Consider the following 23,897-nt stretch of genomic DNA (forward strand, 5'->3'; position numbering starts at 1 on the left):
TTACTTTAATGTTTAATTTTATTGATCTGTGCTATTAAATCCATACATGTGTTGCATGGTGGCAGTGGTGGTGCACCAAATACAGCGAGAAGAAATAAATGTTGTAGTAATCGGACGGAAGTAGTGTGAGGTGTTAGAAGGCCAACAGAAACAATTTCACTGACCTGGATCTGTTGCTGGAGGAGGTTGATTTTGTGCTGCTGCTGCAGAAGCTGCTGCTGTTGTCTTGCAATCTATTGGGAAACAGAAGTAAAGCAGGAAATTAAATGAGTGAGTAAGACACACATAATGATAAACTGCTTAACGATATAGGACATAACGATGTACTGCTTTTACATTTTAGTAAATGTTTTTGAATATTTTAAATGAATGGTTACACTGAACATAATGAATACTAGAATGTAGCTGATTAATAATCAAGAATAATATTATAAGTTTATTTTCTTTGACAACAATTCTGACAAAAACACATTTTCAAATTCCTAATGAACTGAGCTGAACTGCACAGTCAAATTGATCGGTAAAAACTATAAATGATTTAGAGGACAGACGAACGTGGTTATGATGTACGGGTGACGGAGGTCCCTGCCGCCCCTGAGTGACGAGCGGCCACACCGCAATCCTTCTAATCCCAGTAGTCCCCCTTTCTACATGCCCACTTCATTGAGCATGACAACCTAGTTTTAAGTGTCATTTAATTTTCATTTTTAAATATAATTACAAAGTGTTCACTGTAAGATATCGGTCGTCTGCAAATGTGTCAAGATTAATTTGTGCTGGCTTCCTCACAAGTGTCAACAGTTAATTACTGTGTTGTATCTTGATGGCTTGATGACACGCTGGCTCTCAGCGGGCTCCCTCTCTCCCCCTATCACTCTCTCTCTCTTCCATTTTATTAATGTTTTTCCATTTTGAAATAAGATCAAATAATAAAATATCTCATATCACTGTTCATTTATGCTGCAATGTCCACAAAGTCTACCGAGTTGAGTGTAGTTTGCAAATGAACATCATCGATTGAAAAAGAAATCAATACTGTTAATGTATTATTAGTGTACTATGACCAAATGCATCACTCCAAGGTATATGGTCTATCTTTTCATTTAACACAGGAAGGTCTGAGAGCGTGTTGAGAAAACTCTGAGTGAACTCCTTGCTGATAATTGACTCATAGCCATTAGGGTGGCTGGTGATAATAAAAGTGTCGCCCATGTGGATAGTTTGTGTCCTTATTTCTTCCCAGACATTAACACACTTCATGGCCTCTGCTAATTTGCTGATTTGTACAATATGGCTCATTGGCCTGATTTGTGCTGCAAATCTAATGCCAGGCTTGTTCTAATAGGAGTCGATTCATAAGATATAGAGGACTTCCGTGTTTAATATAACGTTACATTTGCACATTCCGTCGCATTTGTTAGTACAAGTCATAATAACATTTTTCCTAGCACACAGCATAAATGTGGGCGAAAGAGCATGACAGAAATATCTGAGGTTATGTAGAATATAAAATCTCTTAAATCTAATATTCTATATCCCTACCAAGGAGAAAGATTTTATTGGCATATTTCAGGCATGAAATGTAATAAGTTTTTTTTTAAATTGATTTAACAGGGTTTATTATAGAGATGAAATGGGAAACAGAGTAAACAAGTAGAAACGTGGAAGGGCGTGGAATGGATATTTTAAATAGTAATGAAGAAAGGAAGGAACATTTTCTTTTGTGAAATATGGAATACGGTGAAAAGGAAAAGGCTATTAGCTGGAGTGCAACAGGAGATACTCTGAAAATGAGAAAAGTTAAACAGTGAGCGGTTACCTGCTCCTGCTGCTGACGAGCTAACTCCATTTGCTGCCTTTGTTTCTCCATCTGTGAGGCGGCAAGCTTCTTCTGTTCGTCGTGGGCAGCCAGGAGCTGCTCTCGCAGGCTGATCAGCTGGGTGATCATTGTAGAGAGCTGGTGTTCCTTTTCTGCCAGGCTCTCTGGAGTTCCTAGTGAGGCAATAGAGAGAGCACTGTCAGGGGTGAAAAGGAACAATTGGTAAAAAGGGGACAGCCTGAGTCATAAATATAGAGAGATAGGTATGTGCTAGGTATACCTAGGAAAACAAATAAATACAGAAAAGATTTCATAGTGGCCTTAACAACAAAAACAAGGTTGACGCTTCTGTAAAAAAAAGAAGCTTGCAGTAAGCATAGGTCATTATAAACTACTACATTTGGAAAAGTGAACATGTTGCACACACCGATCATCACATTGTGCTATAGTGCCAAACACAATATATCGTACAAAGAAAACCACAGAGGCGGCAACCAACTGGAGAGAATTCACTAGAAAGTGTTAAGGTCACACACAGCCTGGAGTTATCTACTTAGTGTAGCTAGTGTTCATAGCTTTCACAGGAAGAAAGGGAAGGAATTGTTCCCGGCATATAGACAAAGAGCTGCGGGGAGCTGTCAAACTGAGATGACAGCTTATGTCAGACTTCCAGGGGTGAATATAAAGAAAAGTGTTAAGAGTCAGTGTAAGCCCAAAAAATACAACATTTTTTTATTGTATGGCTATTCTTCCAACCCATTACAGAAGGAACAGACTAAAATGGTTGTTCATATTTGTCACAAAACGCAACAAAAAGGATATTTAACCACCAAATATGCTCTGTGCACTATGATTATAACATTTTAAAGGAGAACTGAACAATGCGTTCTTTATTTTATTATCTGTGTAGCTACTCTATGCATAATTGAAAAATATAAAAGCAATGACAGACCAATAGGCTTACTTCTCTCTACAGCCACATGTCCACACTGTGTGATAGAGAGAGAGCAGCTCCGCTGCACTGCTCTTTCCCTGCGCCTAATCAATGCTAAGTGATCCTACCATTGACTTACACCGCCAACATAATTGCCAGCGAGAGGCTAGACAGTAACTCACTCTCCTCCCACTGCACTCCTGTGTGACAAGCTGATCTGGGAGAACATACCAAAAAAAAGAGATGGGAAAACCGACAGAAGACACAGAGAGCGGGAGAGAAAAGGATAAAAGGATAGAGATCCAGATAACAGTACAGTGAAGATTGGCTTGGAGCCAGCAGGAGCTGAATTCTTTCCTGGGTGTCTTCCTCTCGTCTCTGGCCACATCTGCCTTGAGTTTCTCCGAGAGCTCCCTGGGGCCCTCTCCACTCAAACTATTTTAATTTGACTAAACACCTGATTTATTTTATCTCTCCGATGAGGAAAGCCGTTTGTCTTAATAGGGCTTGTCAACCTCCAGAACCCATTCAGGGCAATTTACTGGCAGGCTTGTCTGAACCTCGGTTCGCCCCGCTCTGCCTCCGCTGCCTGCTGCAATGGAAGAGAGCTGCAATTCTCTATTTATCCTCCTAAAGAAAAAAAGCACCTTAAAGCAGCTATTCATTGAGCCAGTGTTCAGTTTGTAAGGCCTGAATTGACTTCTTATTCACCCGACTACACTTGTTGTGAATGGCTTATCTGTAAAATTGATACAATCAGCACCAATTTTATTAACCTTTGGCTGTGTCCATGAAGGAGCTGCTTTTTACAGGTCACTAGCAAGATACATCAGTCGTTGTCACAATAAATCACGGCTATCAATACTGTGGGGGAAAAAAAGAAAGAAAGACAGGAGGGGAGAAAGGAAGAACAGAGAAAGAAAATTCTCATCGAGATGAAGATGATGGCCATCATGCCTTCAGGGCAGCATAGGTGACCTTGATTTTGAAACTAGACATCTGGACTCACTGACGCCCTCTCAGCCTGCCTAATTACACATTTCTGAAGATCACTCACTAGTTTCAAAGTATCAACTCTGTGGAAAAAAAACAAAAAAGCACATATATTTTGTGTTTGAGTGCATCTATGTGCAGGCAAACTGGTGCTAAGTGTCCAGAGAAGGAATAGAAAACGAATAGTGTGAAGAGGTTCGTCTTGCTCCAACACCAAAACAATACTAACATAGGGCTCTTTGTTTTGATGTTGAGCTAAACTATCAGAGGTCTACCTTGTCCTCTATATTAAAATTTGGGCTTCGTATTTCTTCTTTCAATCTAATATTTAAACACTTTGCTAACAGTGAACATTTTATTAAAACTTTTATTGGCATCTAAATGTAAAAAGCTGGTGGAGGAATTTCAACATCAAGACATCCAAACTTAGAAGAAAATCAGGCGCTTATGTTTTTTGTAGGGGGATAAAAATCTCTTTCTTCCTGCTTTAAATTATGCATCAGCTTTAAAATGCAGATAAAACTTTTATTGGGTGGTGCAGAAAAGGAGAGTCGTGGTCTGTGTCTGACCAGCCTGCTGACAAAAGAGGCAGTTTCCTGCATATTGCATGGCTTTTAACAGCAGTGGGGCTGGGGTCTGCCCGTTAACATGTCTCCTCACATTGCGCTTCCGATGGCAGACAGACAGCCCAGAAATGCCTTGGCGCTACATAAACCCGCGCAGTCGGCCCAGACCTAACATGTTGTGACATCCTCCTGTTAGATGACTGAAGCCCAGTAGGACAATACCAGCCTGACACAGGAAGAGGATCCCAGGAGTGAGCGGTCAAGCTGTGCTGGTGCTTTTCTTTTTTTTTCTCAGGCCACCGTGTCAACTCCAGCGATGTTAGATTGACACATAGGAAGAGGAGGAGACCGTAAAGCTGTTTTGTTCACTCTCAACGCATTCAGCATTCACCTTTTGAGATGATTTCCTCTTTTAAACGTCACAAAGTAGGGCAGAAAACATCAACGACGGGTGACTAAATAAATGATAAGAGGAAAACAAGCATAGCCATGGTTGCTTGGGGAGGGCTGGGGGTATTTGAGCCTTGGGGTCTTTGGATAAAAGGCACTTTGTAGGGGTGCGATTTGTTCTGTCCAATACCCACATCTCCCTCTCTCTTGGCTACCTCCTCTCTGCTCTAATCAAGCAGTCTCTAATTTGGGTTCCAAGACCAGTACCGGGAAAAAGAAGGGGGCTTGTTACTTTGAAGAGTCCCGAGTGAATAACACAGATAAAAGATTCAGGCACAAAAAAAGAAGGAAAGTGAGGGAGGGTGAGGGTGAAAAGGGGGAAAATCACAAGGCACCCTATTCTCTTCCCTTCCTTTGGTTAAGACAGCTGAGCCATTATGACCAGATCTGAATTGAGTTTTTAGCGCCAGAACACTGGAAATTCTTTGTCTCTATCAGTCAGCTAATGTGGATGCTTCCATATGCTGCAAGCGCATCCTAAGTAAATAAAGACTTGTTTAAATGCTCCGATTGTACCAAGTTGTATCCACAGACCGCACGTAACTTTAATGCCTTGTGAGCTTAGGCTCTCTCTCTGCTCTTCTAAGGAGTGTGTGAATCTAGACACGAGTGTGTACAGATGTGTGTTGCCGGCTGCTCCAATCGATAAAAGCTTCATGCCTCTGAGTAAATGCATACGTGTGTGAACTACGCGGTCATGTGACCCTCTTTCTCTGTAAAACACAAAGAGCCAATTGAGTTGCAGCAAATGGCATCTATTGGTATTTCTTTTCTCCTCAAAATAGAAAGATTTTTCTGCTCACATACCTTCTTCAAAAACATAAACCACTTCAACAAAAGCATGAAGGCAAGCCAATCTTTGTATCAAAATCGCTTTTGTGATATGGAATATGACTGAAAGATGTTCTGCGTTGGGTCAGAGAAAAATGTCATATTAAGCCTTTAGTATGGCAGAAACCCAAGCTAAAATAACAAGAACTGTGTTTATGGTATCCTTACGCTTTTAACAGCTATATACACTTGTTCAACAATGCTACAAGGCCATATGTGTTTCCAGTTATATGGTGTTAACGTGTCTCCATGCCCTACAACCAAGACAATATGAGCAACAGCTGTTTTACCTGGCTCCCTGCCTCTACCATGATATAAAAGCCGTTAATCTTGCCAATAAAACCCCATTAACAAGCATGAGCATTGACTCACAAGCACGTGTCATCCACTGGCGGCAATGATCCTCAGTCCATATGCTTTCATATAATGTATGAACATTTATTCTGAGAAACTGCCCATTTTCTTTTTAAAGAAAAGTCTGATCTTGTCCAGTTTAAAACCACAAAAATATTTGTGCTTGAGCCTTGTGACAGCTTTTGACTTGCTAAATGACTGCGACTATAAGCTTCCAATAGCATTTCTATATGTCTATCTGTATGTGTGTTCACATGGATTTGAGTATTGACAGATAGGACTTTAAGACTTTTACAAAATTATGTAAATTGCTCAGCAGAAGATTTGTTTTTAAAGAAAATCTGATTGGCATATGGAGAGGTTATTAATAAAAGCACACTTCATCTACTGTGGTTTTACTGTTCATGCTGAACATTGACGGAGACTAATATCTTGATGATAGCAGAAGCCTCAATCTTCAGTGTAATTATGTTAATGTAGAAGCTCCAGCACTTCAGTGTCTACCCATGACACTGGACAAGGTACTTCATCAAAGCCAAGATCGAGTTTCGACCTGAACATATTACTCCACAGGAAAGGCTCCTGAAATTCACTCTGAGGACAAACAACTAATCCTGCACAAAAACTTTACTTCTGGTCTTTCATTTATTGAATAAATTATTATTTCAATCTATAATACAGTGCCACGAACCATGGACCCTGCCACCATGCAGGATGTTGTATGTGTTCAAGGCATATGACAGAAAAACAAAGGTTGTCTCCAATCCTTCTATTCATCTCTTCTGACTTCATGGTAATCAGTCTAACCCCTGTGCCCTTAAAATAGAACATTTTTCAAGGTCCCTCTCATGCAAAGCACTTCATTAGAAAGTGTCCAGACAAATACTCTGCACTGTAAAATGCATGTTTAAATAGCTTCAACATTTTTGTTATGTTTATATTATATGTAAAGTAACTTCAAAATTCTTCATAAAAAACGCTGTAGGTTTATAGTAAAACATTTTTAATTTTGTAAATTTGCAAATGGCATAAAATGTTTCTTAGTCGACAATGAAATCTGTGGAAGTTGTCGTATACCGTGTACACGCTTTCTCACAGAAAGTCAATGTGAGAATTGAATTTCTCATATTGACTTTCTTTCACATGTTACATTTTTATACAGAAGGTTTAAAAAAGGTAGTTGATTTTATTATTACTAAGGTCGGAATAAAAACAAATTCAAATATTGCAACAGTTATACAGCTATTAACTGTAACATTTGGATTTGAATTCTTACGTTTTCTGGTGATATTCTTACTCCTTGTACCGACATGTGAGAGGTTTAACTCGGATTCATCAGTCAGAATTTCTTTGGACTGTATTGCATGATTTCTCTTGAAAAGAAAAGCGGATTATAGTGTGCGGGGGAAAAGGAAGCTGAGCTTGCAATTCAAGAAGTATCATCGAGAATGTGAAAATAACTGATCTGAAAAACTCCCTTCGCTAATTTGCATGCACTTTTATTCAGATGTTTGCAACTGTTTTCAGTTAATTATATCTTCATATCTAACAATCAACTTCATTTATATCCTTAGTATTAACATAGGATTTGCTCTGCTGGGGGAAAGCTGATCAATCTTTTAAGGGAATTTGTCTTTAATAAATGACAGGTGTGTTTTAATCAGCTCCGTAAATGTTTAACATCCTTTTCAAGTGAAAACAGGAGTAATACGCTTGTTTCCATGAAATGTATCATACAACTTTACAAGTCATTAGTTAACCAAACCATGACAAACCACTGGAATAGAATTCAAAATACAAACAGAGAACCCTATCACACGAACCCACACACACTTGCACAGCAGTTCCCTTTTTACCTCCATTGCCACAAGCTAAATTCCTCAATTCATTAGAGGAGAAAAACACACAGTCCAACACTCACATACATTCATCTGGCAAATGTGGCCTGAGGAATAATGATTTACTGTGGCTCATATTTCACCTGAGTGCACAGGGCAAACAGTTGACTGAAGTGTTGTGGAGAAAATGCTAACTGAGGCATTTTTGACTGGAGCCACTGGACAGATACTGTTTTGTGCTGTTTGTGTGAATGTTTTTGTATGTTGAGTAAACATTATATGCATAATATTTATATAGAGTGTGTTGTAAAAATACACCATTATTTTACTACTAAGCTCTTATGTTCAGTGTCAGTGAAAATGTGTGCTCTGGCATTGTGCTGTGCATCTCCAGTGGCATCAAAACCTCACTATATGGAAGCCATTAGGAATAAAGTTTCATTTTGAAGTGAATAATCATGTTTTGAAGCCAACCTTTATGGCTGAACAATATGGGCTCTGTGTTCACACAGTGGACTCCTTTCTGTGAGTGCAGGAGTAAAGCCAGTACAGGTAGGGCCAGCGTCAAATCAGTCTCAGCTACCGCCCTTCCCTGCCCTGTGTTCTCCTCCTAAACAGCTTCCACTTATCTGCCTGCCACAGGACTGTCTGCGTGCACTGTCATGTGGACACCATTCTCAAATTGATTGTGACAGTGCAAGAGCCTCGATTTTTCTGCTTCAGAATTCAAGCTGCCATTTCAAAACTAGTGTACAAAGTTAAGCGTTTTTCTTATTTGAATTTTTTTTGCAAATTCCAAGAGAATGAATACAGCTTGTGTTCCAATTTAGTAACCACATTTTTTTCTTGATGATTGGGTAAATACTTGAGCATTTTGCTTCTTTTTTTTTTCCCCCAATGGGGGTCCGGGAAACTGGCACTCAGCAGGGAAACTTAAACAGCTCTGTTGAGTATGAGGCCCAAAGACCCTGCACATAGCAAGCATGTAACAGAGAGCAACCTTATCTGCCTTAGGACGCTGTGTAATATATTTGTATGCATTTGACACATGCATGTATGTGTGCGTATATATATATATATATATATATATATATATATATATATGTACATATACTCACAAGGACACAATTATTCTACATCTCCTAAATCATGTGAAAAATGGGGGCTTTGCATCTCTTTGAGGTTTATAATAGTAAATGTCTAAGTACCCGTCTAAAATCTTTTTTTCTCTCTACTTCTTGCACTCCTCCTTCCACCTTGCCTGCCATTATCTGCTGCTTTCTGTGGTTTGGAGCCCTTCCAGCCGGCCTCCCTTTCTTGCTCTGTGGTTTTGTTCAGGAGATTTCATCTCCCTCCTTCATCGTTCCAGCAGATTGACAGCTAAGCTCAGGTATGAAAACAAACAGTTAGCTCTGGAATTGACTGGTGAAAAGAAATCTGCCACTAATGCTCCTTCTCAAGCCCTCTTTTTTGCATTCCCTGCTGATGCTAAGCCCTAACAGCATACAACAAAAGGCAGATGGAGATTCGTGATCATTAACCCTTAATAACACCATTCTACATGTCTGGTTTAAGCACCCTGCTTCTACTGGATTACTACGATTGTTTCTACTGACTGTAGAAGCTAAAGTATGTCTTTACCTCGGAAGCAGCACATTATGTAGCCAAACACCCACATGACAATAAGCTATAATTATAGATGTGTCATCTGTAAGAGGTTAATGGTTGGTTGGGTTCACATACTTTGAAAGCAAATCTGTGATGTTGATACTATTGTTTTGTTTTGTTTATTTACAGTACGTGTGTGTTCATCTCAACAGGATAAAGTATTCAGGGCATGTTTGAACACAACTGCAGTTAAAGAATGTCTTTCTATTCATGGGCAAAAGCCCCAGGACAAATTCTGTCACACCTATTGTTTTTCATTTATGTATTTTTCCTTAGAGCAAGACTAAATTGGTTCCTCACCAGACAAATTCCACCACTCGCCTCTGCACTTACACAATTACTTATCTTTCAAGTTTTTAGTGGAACAATGTCAAAAGGTAGCCTATAAGGTGCACAGTATAATTAGGGAAGGAATTGGTGAGCGATAAGCATAGAATACACAAGGCCGTTGTGCCAGTACTGTAGTCTTTATCTGCATGTCAGTCTTTATTCATACTTTCTTTCATTTATTAAAGGCATGTTTGTCTTTTGTACAGATTTTAACCTAACAATTAATTGAACCTCTGATTCATCATAACACTTTAGATCTTAATCATAAGGTGGTTTTCTGCAATGTACATTTGTTTGTGTTCTAATTAGGCGGACCTTGTGCGTCTCCAACCCTGGGCTCCTTTTTAATTGCCCGTATTTACATCAGGCAGACATCAAACGCAGAGAGAGAGACATTTGTAAGGGGGAGCACAAAGCAGCCCTTTGAAATGTCTACAGTCATATGAAATGGCATGCTAATAAAAAATCTAAGGCTGCCACTGTGATAGGAGAAGCATTTATATTTGTAACTGTGGTGTATAGACTGTCTCCATAACTCATCAACAGACAGAGGCCATAGTGTTTATTATCAGACTCCCTACCTATTTACAGACCACCAAGTAACCTTCCCGTTCCCATTCATCAAACAGCAGAAATGCCCTGCCTGTAATTTAACAGACCGGCTTTCAAAAGGCTAAATCATTTAAAACATTTTACCCATTGCACTTTGATCTACGGTGGCATACAACATACTAGAGCAGGTACAATGAATCTAGTTTACCAAGCAATGATTTATCCTTCAGTTCATTAAGGTTATTGCCAATAAATAAACTTATTAGAACATTCAACAGCCTTTTTTCCCTCTCCTCTGTAATTCAATAATTAAAATCAAACACAGGTTTATTTATGTATGTCAATCCTTGTTTTAAAAAATAAACAATTTAGCACAATTGGTTTGTGAAAAGTCTTGATGAAATGTTGATGATAAAAGATGTTAGTATGTTATCGAGAGTTCAAATATTTATATTGAAAGCAGTGAGTGAGGGAGAGTGAGCGAGCCAGTGACAGCCTGCTGTTATCAGCCAGCTGTTATTGTGCTTCGCTGTGCTGTATAAGCACACACACTCTCAGTAACAGTCAGTGCTAAGGACTGAGCAGCGGCCCTGCCCATCCTCGGCCCACCTTCACCCTGTCATAAACAGAGATTTTGGGGGAGTGCTGAGTTGCGCTTTGCCGTGCCGCAATTGATACGCTGCCGGGGCGTTCACTGTCGGAGTCAAGACATTCCACTCAAACGCAGACCCACAGAGGAGACGACTCTGTGCGTCACCGTCTCCTCTCCTCTCTTAACGGCTTCTCTCCTCTCAGCCCAGCCGTGCACTGTTTACATCAAGCACACTTTGGGTTCAACAATTACCAGAGCGGCATGAACGCACTGCATGTACCAGGGCAGAGAAGCTAGGCTCAGGGCCGTCTGAAGGGACAACAAAATAAACTGCGACAAGCACACAGAGCTTCAGAATGAGTCCACATTGGTTGCAATTTTAAAGACGGCACTCTGAACAGAGTTGAGCATTCCAAAAAAAAGGAGAGAAATGAATGAGGAGGGCAGCCAAAGGCCTTTGTTTTAATTCAGAGTACAAGGCTGTGTCTGAGATTATAGATTATGTATGTATGTTTGATACGAATGAGTGATTTGTAAACACAGTTTAAAGTTGTGTTTGGGTGTTGCAGTCCTTGTACTCCTACCTTTTACTTCTGCCAGCAGTTCACTGGTGTTGAGCCTCTCCATCTTCTCTTTCCACTCTTTAGAAAGAAGTTTCTCCATGCATGAGGAATCTTTAATAAAAAAGAAGAAAAAAAATGGTACTTAAATTGAATAAAAAGGAAAGTACCTGTTTGGATTTTAATATTTTACTATGATAAAGGAATATTGTATATTCCGTTTTTATAGTTTGTTATAAATCTCTAAATCTATTCGCCTAAATCGAAATGAGAAAGATTCAGTGTAGCACATGAAAGAGTATTTTACTTGATGGTATTGCGAACATTAAAAGAGACTCTGCAGTCGAGAGATGAGCTAAGGGTGGAGGGAGGAGGGAAGCAGGCATTGTGGGGATAGCATAAGGGCAGAGACGCACATTAAGTGGGAGGCAAGGAGTGAGACTGGCTACGTCCGCGCATTCGTTTAGCTGCCAATGATGAAAACAATTAACATTTGTCCAGCAGACAATGAATCAGAGGAGGAATGGCTGCAATCTGCCATGCTGTCGCTGGGGTAGCTGATAAAGAACACACTGGGCCGGCTGACCCAGGCCTTCACCGTCCCTGCACTGCTTAGGGGTCAGCCTGTTCTCATCAAACACCAGCAGCACAAGCTAGCCTCCAACCCTTCCACCCCTCCACCTTGAGACACTGTCTCTTCAAACTGCCTCCAATCTGAACCATATCATCATAAGACATGCAGCGTCCAGTCATTCAGAATCTTTTAGTAAAAAATAATTATTGGAAAACATATACTGTCTAATGAATATGTGCTGATTTCTATAGAAATGGTCCCCTGGTTTCAAATGATCCCTCAGGATATAGGAAATTCTCTGGATTTGGAGCAAAATACAAAACCGAAGTAGACACACTAATTATTACCACAAAGACCCGGGGCACCATTATGAATAGGCTGACCACAAATCTAACAGTTGCTCATTTATGAATACTCTTCTGGTATCAAAAAGACTCAATTCAAAGCCTTTTTACATTTAACGTAGTTATCATGTGTTTTGGTTCCAAGTTGCACATAATTGTACAAATCTGAGAAACAGAGAGGCAGACTGAGGAGGCCCCATCACATGCTATATTCTGAACTCTTCCCGTTTCACCAATATCGTCCTTGACATCAAACACAGAGGAGATTTGTAATGTTAAGAATGTAAACCACTGTTGTTTCCTTTTATCCGTCTTTTACATCTCTTGCACAAAACCAAACACTGTTGTTCCCTTTGACAAACAGAGTGACTTCAGAGGATCTGGGAGTAACAGGGGGGTCAGTAGTTCTTGTTGCCTTGTTTAAGGATGGTTTTTAGAGAGATCAAGCAGGGTGACCGTTTTGTTTGATTGTCCATTTCCTCCAATGTGATGGGGGTCGACAGGACATCTTCAACTCAGGGTCATTATAACATTACTTCTGCTTTATTGACTTTCCAATTCCCAACTCACAGTTTGTCCCCTTGACCCTAAGCGAGGGAGAAAGAAAAGCCTGTGTATGTTGTGTATGTTTCTGTTAACTCCCTCCATGGCACAAAGATCACAGATCTTAAAACAGGGGTTAGGGGCAGGGGGAGGGGGTAGCAGAGCTCGACGTTTATTCCCTGTGCCTCACCCCTGGGTGAGACATCTTCCTCTCCCGGAAAAACAAACTCCCCTCAAATCATAATCCTTTTAAAGACAGAAAAACATCAGTGCATGACATTTTCTCCCCTAAAGCACACAAAAGGCTTATTTTATAAGTGGTGTAAAGGGGAATTAAATAAACACAGGGAGCATATGTTAATATGAACACATATGCTCCCTCTCATACACAAACACACACACACACACACACACATACGTAAACACACACACACTTTCATCGCAGATGCTGCTCCAGCACTTGATCATTAAGGAATGCACCAACTGTTGGAGATAATGTGGTGCCAGCTTCCATTCTACTCCATTCCTCCCCCTTTTTTCCACCTCCCTCCCAGGAGAGCTGCCGCTCCCTCACTTCTCCATCCCCTCCGCCGGGCCAGACGCAACCTGCCAAGTCCTCCAACAGGAGAGAATACAGCTGGAATGCACCGCTGTCCTCCCTGCCTTCCACCTGGGAGAGGTGAATAATGACCTGGATTAGTCTATAAAATAACTCTCAAACCTCTTTCAGTGTTCGAACAGCGTGGACAAAACAGGCAACCAAAAATGGATTTGGTGAAAGCAGAGCAACCTTAGCGCAGGCGTGCTGGAGGACAACAGTAAATGAGTCAGATGTCTGGCTTTTTTCAAAACACCCTTCCACAGCCTATTTTTCAAAAGAATTTAGATTAATAGGAGGAATGCTATTTCAGTTTCTAAAATGCCTGCCTGTTTTTTTCTGGATAAATTATAAATGCCAATAGAAAACACTGGTTAGTATCAACATAGTAATTACTGTCAGGTTATGACACAGAGAATGTTATAAAATGGTACATACTGTATTCACCATTAAATAACAAATTATTTCTAATTTTAATCTTAAAGTTTTAGATATAAAATATATAAATGCTAATGGATTTGAAAGGCAAACATAATTAGAAAAGACAGAGCAGAACTTCTGAAGTGTTTAGTGTTAAGAAGAGTTTGCTGCTCTTGTCCTTTCAAAGTAGGACATTACAATCTGGGGAATTAGCTTAAACAAGAGAAGAGTCCAGTGAGTTTATTTTTATTTTCCTATGGGGGCTCTTAAATCTCTCGCACCCCCACCCTTTCTATTTCTTTCCCTCCCCCTCTCGAGATAAAATGCTCTGTGGCTGGGGAGCAGGCCATTCAGCTGGGATGAGAATGGAATGAAAACAATAGCCCTTATCAGGCTCTTATTTACATTTTCCCAGCGTCCCTGCAGTAGACAGCTTGGCTTGTCACCAAGCCCAGATCGCCCCACTGGACCCGGACCAACTTCCTCCAGCCCCAGTGATTCCAATGGTCCCTATGGACCCTCGTCTGGCAGAGACCCCCTCCACTCTGCAGCTCGCACAGATAGCAACATACAAGACAAAACTATTGGAGTGTGTGTCCAAGACGTGTTCCCATTGAGAGGGGAATGGTTTCTGGACTACTTAGCCTACTGGGTCTCATTGTCTCTTCTTTGGGGCTTGGGCCGTATAGCTGGAAAAATACCCTGAACCCTTTCCTCAATATTTTTTGAAGCATATCCAAGTGGCACAGAAGACAGTGAATAGCGAACGCTGGTTTATTACTGCTAAATTCAATATGTTTATCTTCTATCAGTGCTGTCATCTGTGGTATACAGCTTTCCTGTGCAGGTATTCTGTGATCTTATTGATGTGGGTGAACAGGCGCAGGGATTGAGACACCTTAAGCTCAGATGAGTTGGCTAGATAAGGCTATAGCATTTTTTTACTGTATTAAAAACAGAGCTAATGATCCTCATAAATCTCAACAAAGGAATGTTTCTTGGTTGATGTGTGACATAAACAAAGCTTTCAGCACCTGGCAGTCTGTGCTGCCAGAATATCGTGTTCAGTATAAACCACAGAAGTGAAGCTAAGAGGCAGGTTAACATTAACTGTCTGTCCTCGCAGTGTTGAAGGACAATTGATTACCCTCTCATATTTCTTACGCCCCTGCTGTTGTTACCCTCTGGTGTTTTAATGCACCAGTTAATAATGTGAATTAATTTTTTTATTGTTCACATACATGTTATTAAATTGAGTGGTAGTTAGCTATAAATGCCTGTGGCTTGAGAAGGAAAAGTAGGGGAAAGTCGTTTGCTAATTTATGTTTGTATAGCTGCCCTAAACAGAGTAATTAATTCAAACGATGATCAAAAACTGTAGAAAAGCTCAAATCACTGAGTGGAAGACCAAATAGATAAATAAATGAAGCCACAAACAAATCAAATCTTGTCATTTGGAAATTGGATGGGACAGTCATAGAGCAGAACTTGAAATTCATGACAAACACATTTGTAAATGGCTCTCCAGATTGCCATAGAGATGTGAAGAGTGTCCAGAGTTTTTATTTAAGTTTGCAATTATACCAGCACTGTTTGGGGGGAAATGGTCATCTTTACTTTGACAGAGCAATGTTTTAAATCTCTTAAACAGTTTTATTCTATTAAATGTGTTGAAAGACTTCATCATGTTTCAAAAGACTGTGCCTGCTTTAAAGCACACAAATGGTTTGTTACAACATGCGGCAGTTGGTGTGTTATTACTCTGTGTTGTCAGCAATGTAATCGTTTCAACTGTCTACCACCACATTCTGAGCCTCTCTGCATGCACTTTCCTCCCTGGACGAAAGATGATACTTATGTTTGAGTGTTTGTTGTGTTGAAAAGCCGTTCGCAGAAAAAGGAGGCCTATCTAGAAGAGTCGAATTAGCCATAAGTCATGGATAACAGAGTAAGAGACCTCCCCTTTAGCTTTGGCCTTGTATATCAGTTGTCCCAGCCTCAAGGGGAAACGTGTAATTACCAAATCAATGATCAACTGACACTGACCATATAAATAATTTCCTACCCAGAATGAAGAGGCCCACACTGTGAGGCAAATAGGGAAACAATGTTATTTGCAGTTATGGAGGAGCCGAGGAAAGGGGATTTAGTCTGTCTAAAAATGCATCAGCTTGAATGGAGCACATTTTTTACAATTTCTCATAATCCAGTTAGAGCCGACCAAAACCATTTATCCTCAGAATCTTAAACTTATCGTAGGAAAATATGTATGAATTGAACAACAAAACTGAGTAGTTAACCAATGTGCCACAATTTAAATGTGTACAGGGTAACTGCTAGATAAGATTAGCAGAAAGAAACAGAAAAAAATCTATTTATTTAAAAAAAGATTACGACAATTTAACGAAAAAAAGAAAACAGTAGAAATCCCGATCTACCAGCGGTTTTCAATACCTTAAACAAGCTTTTATATGTACAAAATGTTCCAACATTACACATGCAAATTATTGTAAGTATCTTAATCTATAGAAAGTGTGGACGGGTTTTAGTCTCTTAATTTGTCAAGCTAAAAGGTCTAATGAAGAAAGAAACGGTCAAAGGAATATCCACCATTACTTAGTATGAAATAACCCAAATCACTGTTATTTTGCAATGATTTATACATTCATAAATTAAGCATTAATTACTTTTCTATATAGTATTAATGCTTTTATAGGTCCATCTTGTTAACTGAATCATGTGATTACACATGTAAAACATATCCGTCTAAATTATAAAAAGACTAAGATACACTGCCATGTGTAATGTTTTAGAAAGCTCTCACAATTATCTCCTGCATTCAGTGTAAGATACAGTACTATTTCTTTAATTGAGGCGTACGTTTCCATCTCAGAGATAAAACCCTCAGAATGTCAGTCAGACAATGATAGGCTGACGTCTAATTTCCCATCAGCACTGCACTGCACGGGAAACAAATCAAAAGTCGAGGTTGATAAAAAAGAAAATGACTGTGACACACTCCAAGGAGTCTTTTGAATATCTTAATCACAGACACACTAAAAACAAGACCCCATCATCACACCAAATAAAACATAATAATTACAAGAGGCAAGCAGGGAAGTGAAATGCAGAGAGAAAACATGTTTTTGTCATTCAGCCGGTAGTCCCTGAGACAACAGCTGTTGGATGCTGCAAATACTCCTGAAGTCTCCATAATCATGGCGTTATTGAAGTGAGGACAAAAAGGGCACTAATTGCAAGGGAGCAATTGGAACGCAATAGGTTACACACCCGGGTGATGCCGCACAATGCAAACGCTAAAGAGGGAGCCGGGGGGGGAAAAACCTTCTGAGCACAACAGTGCGTTGTCGCTCATTTTCAGGCAATTACCTTTCCTCGTTGTCAACAGTTTTAATAACCTCTACCATTTCTAGAAGACTTTTTGGTGCAGTAAGGTAATTCCAGTTTTTTTATATGTAATCTCTAGTGCTGGCATGCATAAATAAAAAGGTCCAACCATGTCAGTGTATTGTGGAGCACCTGCACCTCGTGGTGGGCTTTCTTTAACTGACACCTAATCATTATTCCACTTGGTGAACATCTCTGTTAGTCACCTCTAGACTATCCTCTTCGGTGATGTAAACAGCTGCTATAAATATATTGTAGGTAACATGGATGGGAATATTCATCCGAGCTTGCTGGAAGACTTTCTTCTTTCTTCATTTGCTGCCTCATTTACTTACATCCTAGTTTGAACATGATGATATCATATCTCAAGTAGAATTAAATGCCTGCCTTCATAAATTCCCAACATCCCTTGTTAGTCTCTACAAGGGAATGAAGATTATTTGTAGTGTTTCTTGATAAGCCAAAGGTCTTTCCATGAATAGGAGTTTGAGAAGCTCCTTTGTGGAAGCTGAACTCAGGGCTGATATTGGATCAACAGTCTTATACAACGTGGTTAATACATTGCATTCAATAAATTGTTTTTAAATTAAGTGGTTTATTTTCTTCTGCCCATAATTAAAAACGCTCTAATTTTGAGTAGGATAATTAAATGCAATTTGTATGTAACTTTTTAGTTATTTACGTTTTTTCCTGAGGTAGCTAAAAGATGCTTGCTTATGTGACAACTTCTACCTTATCCCTTGCTTTTATCTGCAATGACCACAGTGTTAATCCCACAGTGTTGACCTGGCCATTCTGAGAAGCCGTATAACACAGCACACTGACCTCTCTAAATAGGACACGTGTCTATCAAGCATATATGAATTAACCATCCCCAAGAGGCTTCACCTCCTGAGCTGAGCAGCATGTGACCTCTCCCAATCCATTTTACTGCGGCACTCTGTGGCAATCAGGCTTGAATTATTAAAGTGAGCAGTGAGCAATGATCAATTCATTGCGGCCCTTGCTCGCAGACTGCCCGGCCGTACTTCAGCAGAAATGACATTGAGAACACTTGAGTATGCTTCCAGACAATGCACATAAATGTGAAATATGTCAGACCCAATATGTCAATAATCATAACTGTACAGGCTGAGGCCATGTCCAGGGTAATCTTACAGAAATGCTGTTAGATGACTGTGGGGTGAGCAGGTTTTCAGCGCTGTGATTCCTCACAAATGCTTTCTTGAGAGATTGACAGTAAGAAGTTGAGGAGCAAACAAGAGACTTGTGTGCTGCATGCTGAGTGCCTATTCACCAGCCTCTGTACTTTACTTTACTGAAGAAGGTATTTGCTATTAATGCTTGAAAAACATATTCTGTGCTTTATCAAACATATGTTGAAAAATAATACTAAAGACTTTTAGGTATTGCAGAGGGCATGGACCACAAATTAAAATAGAAGCCGGCATCCTTTATCCAACCAAATTACAGAAAAGAAAACAAAAGCAAAAAAGTTGAAATAGAGAAAAAAGGTTGCAGGGAAGTATATGCAACTCAAGGAACCTGGAAGGAAGAGAAGGGCAAGGAAAAAAATATCCAATCAAAACTTTGTGAGGAGCAGATGAGGAGCCAAGATAAACCAGTACTCAGAGCCCCCAAAACTGCAATCTCCCCTTAAGCCGGAGAGTGGCAGCTGGCAGAACAGCTGGTGAATAGGATTAATGTCAGAAGAATGAAATAAAACTCAACATATGTCCGAGCCTGAGGTGTTGGGACTGTGCGTGATTGTGCCCCCGATGGATGCCATGTGTGCATCTGGAAGGAGCTGCTGTGCAGCTCCGCTCTCTACCCCACAAGGTCACTTTTAAGAACTAGGACCATTAAATGCTTGGATAGCAAAATTAACTTTTCATTCCCTCTTCCCTCCCCTCCTCTGCTTTAAAGTCTCTATTGATGTGGTGGAAGTCAACTGCACACAGTTATCGATCAAATGCAAAAGGGAAACAAAAAACATTACTAATTTCAATTTTTAAATGTATGTTTATAATTTATGTAACAATAGTTCAGGAAAACAAAAAAGAAAAGCATGAAGACAAAAAAAACCACAAATATATCGAGTGTTTAAGTTTCAACAAGTGTGCATTTGTTTGTTTTACTGGAAAGAAAAAAGTATATTTATTCGGGAATCTCAGCACTTATAAGGATGAACATTACAAGGAGGAATATGTGGACTTCATTTCAATTTATAATTTGCATTTGATGTCAGTAATCATTAGGATTCACAAACTGTAATAAATTATAATAATTTAAAACAAAAATGTAATTGCTGGGTACCTTGCAATAGAGAGATTTTTTAGGGTTACCCTGCAATTTAACTGTCAGATATGAACTCGCCTGCTAATCAATGCTCGAAAACATTCACATTTATTCAACTATGTTAAATTAATAGATGTGTGAATAAAATGTGGACTACTGTGATCATAGCTGTTCAGTGTGATTTAGTAAATTAATGGGTGTCTGACTCTACGAGGACAAAAAGAGACTAATAGGATCCACATGAATGCATTACAATTTGCAGTGAAGCCAAGTGTCTGGTACAGACATGGAAACTTTATTTCATCATAAACACTGGACCACGGCGTTGCGCTTCAGAGATTGAACCACAAGATTAGATATTTTAAAAAAAGAGCAAGTTACAAGAATAAGCGGGGTGATATGGCATACTGTCAATGTCCTGTATACATTTTTAAATGTAAGTTTAGGTAAATTTCCAATTTTGAGATAAACATGAAAATGCAAACTGAAAGTGAAGATATAATTAATTTATATTCCTGCTGTTTTGAGTTCTCATTTTCAAACAGTAAACCAATTAAAGTTGTTCATTGAATCTCACAGCTAACTTTCTGTAATACGCTGCTAGAGTTCAGGACACACAGACGCTGCTCACTGGACTGTAAGACCAAATGCCATTATTATGTTGTTTGTTCTCTGAAAAAAGAGATGAAAGCACACAACCAACAACTAATAGTAGATATTTATTTTTCGAACATTTCTACAGCTTGATCATAACAATTAAGGAATTATGATAATTATTAGAAAGTTTTTAAAAATATATTGTTTTTACACTGTTCTATTCTGATACTGGATAAAGAAATTAATTAACCAGAACACTTTTGAGTTAAAGTTAAGCATTCAAAATCATTGAAAGTCATTTATTTCACCTCCGTCTCTTAATGTGCTGTTGTTCAAGTTGTTCAGCAACAGGGGACACTGTACTTTCTTTTTAATCAGCCCGTTTCCTTGCTGTTTCATACTGAGTCATACGGACTGAGACCTTCTGTGCAAGGATGGAGAAATGTGCTTCTCATGAGCGAGTGAGCTCATTGGTCCAGCTCACAACAGAAAGCCTTTAACTTTGTGATGCAAAGTGCCAGAAGAATATGACAAAGAAGAAGGAAAGAAGTGATGTCTACAGGTGATGTAATACAAGTAACATAGAGTCTTTTGACGCAGTTTTCTATATTTCTAATATTATCCTAAGATAGAAAAAAGGAGGCCCCAAACAAAGCATTAATCCTTATTTTCAAGTCATGAAGCTCAATTAATGACTTTGTCTTAAAGCAAATTAACCACCTGCTGGTGCAGACTTTAAAATTATTCTAGAGGTACTTGCAAAGAGACATGATGTTCGTCAAATAATTATTATCATTGGCACTCAGGCTTTGCAGTGCAATAAAACACATTTCTATTCGTTGCTTCTGACATCCTCATTTCATCTCCTGGCGCATGTAATGTTATTGAACAAGGAGAAAGAAAAAGCATTGAGTGGGAGGAAACATCTGTTTCATCACTGCTGATTAAATAGTCTCTTTGTTCAAAAGGCACCCATCTAAGATTGCTGTAAGACATCAGTGCTTGCTGTTAGGGAAAACAATGCAAATATGTTAATAGGTTGCATCTACACTAGTTGTCATGTTTGCTTGTGTGAAGGCGGATCTCTTAGCTGGATGGCTGACGCACGTCTGACTTCCAGAACAAGACTGCAATGTGCTCTGAAATCATTAGCAGGCCACAGAGGCTGTCTGTGCCCAGGGTGTGAGTTACACTCACACTATTTTGATCCTTGGTCAGATGACACCGGCTCTTTTGTCAAGTTATGTGTGGAGAATGCTTGGGAGCTGAATGCCACAGCTAGGACAGTGATACTGAGCTGGCACACAAGTCTCCCTGTGTAACCCTTCTGCAGGCATTCTCTCTCTCACACACACACACACACACACACACACACACACACAGCAGGACACATGTGCCCTCCCGCTGCACTCCATCCCATTGTGGAATAGCCCCTGTTTCCCCATTTCTGAGCGCCTCAGCCCCTCCTCCTACACTGTGCTGACTATGTGCAGCTTGTCTTTATGTCCCTCCTCATGTTCCTTTTAACAGGCAGCAGAACCAGGCTGTTATTTCCCAATTCTAAGCTTCACAGTCCAATGACAAATATAGTAGCATTAATGGCTTCTGCCTTCTTATGTGTCAGCGTTTCACCATCTCTGTGTCCCTCCAAATAGTGCGGTGTCACATAAAACACTCAGGCCATTACAAACTGCTGCTGATTTCAGCACTCAGTCATCCACATACAGCGCCGGGGCAAATCTATTGTTTGTTTTTTCTAACAGCAAATATAAATATTTGTGCTATTTCCCCCCCATTGATACTGCACTAACTAGTGTGTGGGTGTGGGAGTGGGAGACAAACAAGCCTCTGTGCAAGCCTGGCCATGATTTGTCTCCCAGAGACACCCGTTTCCTCCTATCAAGGGGTTCCTGTGCAGCCAGTAAGCCAGCATCACAATGGGAGTTTTGTGCTGCATGGGTGCAGGGGGACACGCTCAACAGCTGAAACCCGGGAAGATGGCCCCTGGAATGCTCCACAGCAGTTGCTACTGTTGACTAATCGGAATATGAGAACTAGGGAAGGTGATCTTGAATGCAAAGAATGGCACATTGAAGAAGCAGCTGCTTGTTTTGTCATCTGAATGACCAAGACAGCAGAAAGGGTTCCCGTTTTGAAATAGGCAACAAAATCTATATCTTAGCTTGTGTAAAGTGAAACCTGTGTCGGCTTCCAAAGGCCTATGGGGACGTGCCTGTGTTATGTGAGGGCTCTGTTTTGGAACTGATAGTAAATACATAATTCAGCAGAGGACCAGACACTGTGTGCTCCCTACTCCCCTCATACAGCCACTCCATTTAGTCCTGGGCTCTGATCTCAGCCTGGCAAAGTAGCAACTTTGTCACTGGAGAGTAAGATGGGGTGGGAGACAAAAATCATAGGAGGAGAGAAAATGTTGATCTGGATCAGGTAGGGAAAACATGGAAAAGGGGAGATGAAAAAGAAAGGAACAGCAAAAAAAAAATGGACACGAAGGAAGAGGATGGGAAAGTGAGATTAGGTAGGAGCGAGGGGCAGGGCATCTTTTTTCTGAAAGTTCACATGTCAGGCTGGAAGGCTGCCCGCGGCATACAGCCGAAAAATCTATTTAACGTCTGCTTCACAGGGTGACAAGAGGGTTGATTGGCAGAGAGCAGAGAGCTGCTTTTGATCATGTGTCCTAACAAGCGATTCCAGCTCATGTCTCTTCAGCCTGAACAGATCTACATTACCTATTCAAACAAAAGTGACAGACCAGAGCACTGCTCCGCTGGGCTGCTGCACCACGCCACAGGCCAAGAGAACACACACACATGTACTCCCACGCACAAGGAGGCCCCAACTGACACATACAGGATATGCAAGCATGTGCACACACACACACACACACACACACACACACACACACACACACACACACACACACACACACACACACACACACACACACACACACACACACACACACACACGACATCGGCTATTTGATCAAATAGATTACTTGCATCAAGATAAGTAGCTTGCTGAAATCATATTGACAGAATAAACAACAGATTATTAAAGGAGGTGGTGCACAGGAGAGATGCTGGTGCGCGACTGATGTTTGTCCAGTGTGTGTGTCCTGCCAGGAGGGTCCCGGCATTACGCTGTCCGGTAGGATACTGCACTCAGAGCGAGGCAGCGTAGAGCTATGTGTAAAGAGTGCCTAGAAATCTGCAGCCAAGGTAACTGGATTTTCAGCCCTCATTGCATATGCATAGAGTCAGAGGCTCATGCTCAGATCATTATAACAAAGATTCCTATTAATTAGGTGGGATAAAGCAGAACCAGATGACATGGCAGCTGGGATGAGAGGAGCGGGGAGAAGGGAGGGAGCTAAGAGGAGGGGAGAAGGTGCATCAGTCTGTTTGGGGGGAGGGAAGGGGTGCTTTTTTGTAATATAATGTATAATACATATTGCATTGTATGTGATATCCTTTTGGAAAACCTTTTTTTTAAGGCTACATTCAAACTAAATACATTCCTGAAAATAAATCTGTTGCTGCTATTATGCACCTGCAGACAATTTCCAGTGAGCCACCATGTGGAGTCAGCAGGAGCTGTGACACTG

General features: G+C 40.3%; 1 protein-coding gene across 5 annotated transcripts in view; it reads right to left on the reverse strand.

The window, feature by feature from the left end:
• Positions 1–23,897, reverse strand: part of sox6 (SRY-box transcription factor 6) — a 134,268-nt gene that overhangs the window by 58,965 nt on the left and 51,406 nt on the right. For 3 of the 5 annotated variants that reach the window (XM_063881476.1, XM_063881475.1, XM_063881474.1), the window contains 3 exons: positions 11,512–11,601; positions 1,820–1,992; positions 165–233 (listed from right to left, as the gene is read on the reverse strand). In XM_063881476.1, the coding sequence (XP_063737546.1) occupies positions 165–233; positions 1,820–1,992; positions 11,512–11,601 (332 nt within the window). The remainder of the gene's footprint in view (positions 1–164; positions 234–1,819; positions 1,993–11,511; positions 11,602–23,897) is intronic. The other 2 variants (XM_063881478.1, XM_063881477.1) reach the window with 1 other exon arrangement.

This window comes from Eleginops maclovinus, chromosome 4 (genome assembly GCF_036324505.1).
Source record: "Eleginops maclovinus isolate JMC-PN-2008 ecotype Puerto Natales chromosome 4, JC_Emac_rtc_rv5, whole genome shotgun sequence".
Lineage (NCBI taxonomy): Eukaryota > Metazoa > Chordata > Actinopteri > Perciformes > Eleginopidae > Eleginops > Eleginops maclovinus.